The following is a 5,250-nucleotide window of genomic DNA, read 5'->3' as shown; positions in this document are numbered from 1 at the left end:
AGGGACCCCACGCTTGGCCTTGCTGAGGCCAACCTTCCAACAACCTCAGAGCCTGTCCTTCAGCGGAGATGGGTGACTGTGACATCCACATGCAGGCTCAGGCAGCCGTGGGGACGAAGAGGGGCCCTTGGCATCCTCGGCTACCAGGAATCCCCGACCACCAGGAATCCCCCGCTTGTTCTGATTCCCTTCTTCCTTCTAAAAGGGAAGTGCCAGGAGAGACTGTGGTGAGGTCTCCGTTTCTGAGAGTTGAGCCGGGAATGGAGGTTTAACCCTGTTCAGTCTGTACTGGGCGAACCTCCCCTCCCCCACCTGGACGGCACAGTCCCGGTCACTTTTCTGGGCCTTCTTGGCTCTTTAGCAACTTTAAGGTGTGGCATTTCTTTTCTTATTGTGTTTCTTGTCTTCGTCCAGCATTTGGTGGCAGTCCATTGCAAGGGCCCTGACCCCGCCCCCCCCGAGTCCCTTGGCTCTGACCATGCTCACGCCAAGGCCCCCGGGGTTCTGTGGCCCCCAGACTCCCCACCCGAGGAGCCAGTCTGGACAGAAGCCACTGCTCTGGGCCATCTGGCTGGGAGAGGGGAGGTGGCGTCTCACGGTTTCTTCCCGCCGGGAGCAGACTGCTGTCAGGCCGGGCACCAAGGTTTAAAACATCCCATATGTGTCCTTGTCCAGTGAGTCCCATGACCCTTTCCCGATCCTGCCAGATGTTTTTCTGGGAGGGACCCTGTCGCTCACGTAAACAGCAGAGCGTGTTTTCCCAGGGATGCTGGCCCGGGCACTGCTTCTTGACCACCGTCTAGAGAAATCTCCACGGACTCGGAGGGATATATTTTGGGTCTTTGCGTGCGGCTGAGCAGAGCGCACAGAAATAAACCTGGGCTGTAACAGGAAAGACGGGGTTGGCCCTATGGGGCCATCCACAGATATGTCACAGCGCCCCCTGTGGTCAGCCCCACGCCTGGGAGCCCCCAGGCTGGAGGCGTTACTGCCTCTTGGGTCTCAGTGCCCCAGGGCTTCCTAGGGTAGGGGAAGCGGCTTACAGCTTCTTGGCAAAGAGAGTCTGTGCAGGGGTGGTCTTAGCAGCCTCAAGGTTGTAGAGAGGCGGCATGGCCCCAGCCAAGGGGTTGGGCAGGGGTGCTGAGAGCACCAAGAACTCCCCCCAGCTGTGAAGCAAGTCACGTATGGCAAAGATTTGCAGAGGAGCAAAAGGTGGGCTGAGTCACTCGCCAGAGACAATGCAGCAGCAGACCAGGACTCTGACCCAGGTCTCTGAAACCACGGCTCCTCCTGTGCCCATCTCACCTGCCCCTTAAGGGCAGCAGGAAGACCTGGGCTCCTCTGGCCTGAGCCCCTGGGCCTGCCTCCCCTAGTCTGTGCTGGGATGTGTCCATTCCCAAACCCAGGCGCTGTGTCCCTCAGCCCCGGGCCATCGTGTCAGGTCTAGGCTCCCTGCAGGCAAGCCTCACGCCCACCAGCACACCTCCGAGCCCTGCCCATCTGGTCCCTGTGCCCGAGTGTCCTGATCCTAACTGTCTTCTTGAGGCAGCCTCAGGACTGAGCTCCTGGAGCCCTGCTTCTTCGAAGCTCCCTGCACCAAGCCCACTGAGGCTCTTCCCTGTGGCTTCATGACAAGTATGGTGGGCTGTGTGGTGGCCCCAAAAGCTGTCCATCCTCCTGCAGCCTGCAAAGGTGAGCTTAGTCCCATGAAAGTTCTCGGCAGATGGAAGTAAGTTACTGACCTCTGCACCAGAACACCCGGGATGCATGTGGACCCTAAATCCAATGACGGGTGTCCTTGGAAGAGAAGAGAGGGTGATCTGAGGCACAGAGCCACCCAGAGGAGAAGGTTTGTGCAGATGGACGCAGAGGTCGGGGTGAGGTGGCCACAAGCCCAGGGAGGCCTGGGGTCCCCCAGGGGCTGAACCAGGCCAGAGGGACCCTCCCCTGGAGCCTCTGGAGGGAGCTCAGCCGTGCCCACACCCTGATCACAGGTTTCTGACTCCAGAACTGGGGGAGAATGAATTCGTGTTAAAGCTGTCCAGTCTGTGGACAGTGGCTGCAGCCGCCCCTGGACACTGAGAGTGAACTTGCCAGCTCCAAGGTGAAAACAGTGGCAGGACCCGCCCCCCATCCCCCACACACACAACCTTGTCATGAGGTTAAATGAGTTAATACGCACAGATGCCTGAATCAGGACTGACAGTTGGATCTCAGCGCCCTTCACCTCCTCCTCCTCCTCCTCGTCATCATCACTGTCATTGTTAGCGGCCCTCATCCACTCGTTCGGTGGACACACTGTGCTCCTGCATGGCCCTGATGTGGGCAGCGAGGCCGGCGAGCTGGGAGGCTCCGCACAGGACTCACCCTGCCTGCTGGGACCGCATGGACAAGACCTGTGCAGTGACACAGAGGCCCCTGGAGAGGCTGGATCCTCCGGTCATGGGAGGCGTGGGGGCCTCAGCATCAGAGGTGGAGGGGAGAGCTGGGTTCATCCAGGAGGGTGCAGCCTTTCACTCAAAGTGGGGGAAGAACCCCATGTGGCACCCGGTGTCTGGGAGGCTCCGCTTGCCCTGGCAGGCCGCGGGCACAGCACAGATGACCAGGAGTCTGCATTTCAGGGGCTGAGGCTGGCGCTGAGTAAATGTGTTTGGCCCACTGAGGATTTTTTCTTAAAAACCATCCTAAGTGACTTTGGCTCCATTGCTTTTTGCCAAATACCTACAGTGATACCAAGAACTTTGTACACTCTGAGGGTGGTGACTGGACGTGGAGCCCAGCACAGACCCAAGTCAGTCCTGCCCTGAGTACCACGGGCTGGCCACACCATCCCCCTTCCATGGCCTGGCTTTCTTCTGCCAGGATCCCCAGGATGGTGAAAAGGCAAGTGTGGCCTCAAGCTGGGGGCCCAGCATGGGCTCTAAGTCCCTGGGGGTCCCCTTGGGAAGTCTGGTGGACCGTAGTCCCCACCGCCATCGGGCAGCTCTGTCTCGGGGAATGTCGTGTTTCTTTGCTTTCTGTTATGATGCAGCACCCCAGTTATCTCAGGGCAACTGGGGAGTCTGCTGGTGCTACATGCGCCCACCTTAGACGGGGAAACATTATTGCTACATTGATGCTGCTCATTGATACTGGGAATCTGTTACACAGAAATGGCAAGGGGAACAGAGAAAAACAGAAAAAGAAAAATAGAGAGTTGCTGGGTCACTTCAGGTCTCACCTGTGATTAAGAGTGTGTGCAGCCAGCACGTGAACCCGGGTTCCCACACCCACCAGCTACCAGGGGCCAGGCGCTGATTTTAGACCCCCAGACTCACTAAGGAGTCATTGACAGATACAGTTTATGTGTATTTCAAGTCTACTTTGTGATGACTTGATGCCCACAGACGTCGTGGAATGATTGCCCCACATACGCATCGCCTCACACAGTTAACTGTGTGTGTGTGTGTGTGTGTGTGTGTGTGTACACGCATGTGTGTGGTGAGGATGCTTTGGTCTCTCAACACCTCTCAAGTACGCAATACCATATTATTAACTATGGTCACCCTGCTGTTCGTTAGGTCCTCAGAACTTGATCTTATAACTGAAAGTTGGTCCTTCTCACCTACCTCTCCCCATCCCCCTGACCCAGCACCTGGCAACCACTGCTCTATTCCATGCCTGTGAAATCGGCTTTTATTGATTCTACACATAAGTGATACCATACAATACTCGTCGCTCTGTCTGACTAGTTTCACTGAGCAGACTATCCTCCAGGTTTGTCTATGTTGTCACAAATGGCGGGATTGCCTTCTTTATATGGCTGGATAATCCCCCACTGTATCTATCTACCACACCTTCCTGATCTGCTTACCCACTGAACGACACTTAGACGTCTCTGTATCTTGGCTGTCCTGAGTAAGGCTGCAGAGAACGTGGGAGTGCGCTTGTCTCTCCGAGATCCTGATGTCATTGTCTTGGGCTGGCTACCCAGAAGCGAGATGGCTGGGTCAGATGGTGGCTCTCGTTTTAATTTTCTGAGGAACCTAGGCGGTGACTTCATCTCTCCAAACCTCAGTGTCCCCATCCATGAAGGGAGCAGTGGTCCTGACTTCCCCATCAAGCTCATTGCGTTACCGAGCCCAGGCTTGTTCTGCTCGCCACAGGACAGGCCAATAAATGATGAGATGAGTTGCTGGAACAAGGAATAACGACTTTAACCAGAAAGCTAGTAAACCGAGAACGCCAGACTAGTGTCTCAAAAAACCATCTTTCCTCAGTCCAAATTCGGGCTCCGTTTATATAGAAGAGGGAGTTAGTGGGGCCACTATGGCACTGACCAATGGCTGAGCAAGATCACTAATGATCACTGGCTTGGGGGCGGGGCTTATCGTGGCACTGACCAATGGCTGAGCAGGACCACTAACGGTTGCTGGTCAACAGTTGCTCACTAATGGCCGCTCACTTGGGGCGGGGCTTCCCATGGCACTGACCAATGGCTGAGCAGGACCACTAACGGTCGCTGGTGGACAGTTGCTCACTAACGGTCACTTGCTTGGGGAAAGGGCCCGTTGTGGTGCCAGCCAGTGGCTGAGAGGGGCCGCGATAGCTCAAGCCTGCCTTGCTGCCACTGCACCCGGGCAGAAAGATGTGACACCAGAAAGCTTCCAGGTCTGAGGAAGTGCCAGCCGCTCCAGCAAGGTCGTCGCCCGGCTCTCGGCAGAGAGAGGGCCACAGGCAGCAAAGAGCACGGTGGCCACCCTGGGACTGGGATCACTGTCTGAGATGGTGGGCACAGTGGGCTCAGCCTGCCTCTGGCCCCACCAGTCAGCTCGTACACCGATGAGATGGCCCTGGAGCAGGGCCCCCGCCCTCCCGCCCGCTCGCACAGTGAGTGGACGGAGGGAGCGGCCGTCCTGGTGGGCTAGGGGCAGAGAAGTACAGGCAGAGCAGCCCCTGCCTCAGTGGTGTGCGGCCCCCGGCGCCAAGGAGGGCCGAGGGAACACCCATCACGCGCCAGGTTCGGGCTGGGCTGGGGGGGCAGGGAGAGGTGGCTGTTTCCACTGGAGTGGGTCCTCAAAGTTCTTATCATAGCTTGTGTGGTTCCTGGCTGAACAGCACTCAGTGACCCTCTGCTGCCTGATCCTGTCATTCAGACCCGCTGGACCAGAGAGAAGTGACTGTGCAAGTTCGCAGCAGCTTAGTCAGGGTGATGGACTTGCACACAGGCCGGTCTCGAGCCCACTCACATTAAGATAAAGGCAGTGCAGA

General features: G+C 57.2%; 1 protein-coding gene across 1 annotated transcript in view; it reads left to right on the top strand.

The window, feature by feature from the left end:
* The first annotated feature begins 2,385 nt into the window (after window positions 1–2,385).
* ANO1 (anoctamin 1, calcium activated chloride channel) overlaps window positions 2,386–5,250 on the top strand; it is a 75,644-nt gene continuing 72,779 nt past the window's right edge. The window contains exons 1-2 of the mRNA XM_010837815.1: window positions 2,386–2,503; window positions 4,807–4,898. Coding sequence (XP_010836117.1) covers window positions 2,386–2,503; window positions 4,807–4,898 — 210 coding nt within the window. The remainder of the gene's footprint in view (window positions 2,504–4,806; window positions 4,899–5,250) is intronic.

This window comes from Bison bison, unplaced genomic scaffold, assembly GCF_000754665.1.
Source record: "Bison bison bison isolate TAMUID 2011002044 unplaced genomic scaffold, Bison_UMD1.0 scf7180017864080, whole genome shotgun sequence".
NCBI lineage: Eukaryota > Metazoa > Chordata > Mammalia > Artiodactyla > Bovidae > Bison > Bison bison.
The sequence above is the reverse complement of the archived record's forward strand: the minus strand, read 5'-3'. Positions and strand labels throughout refer to the sequence as shown.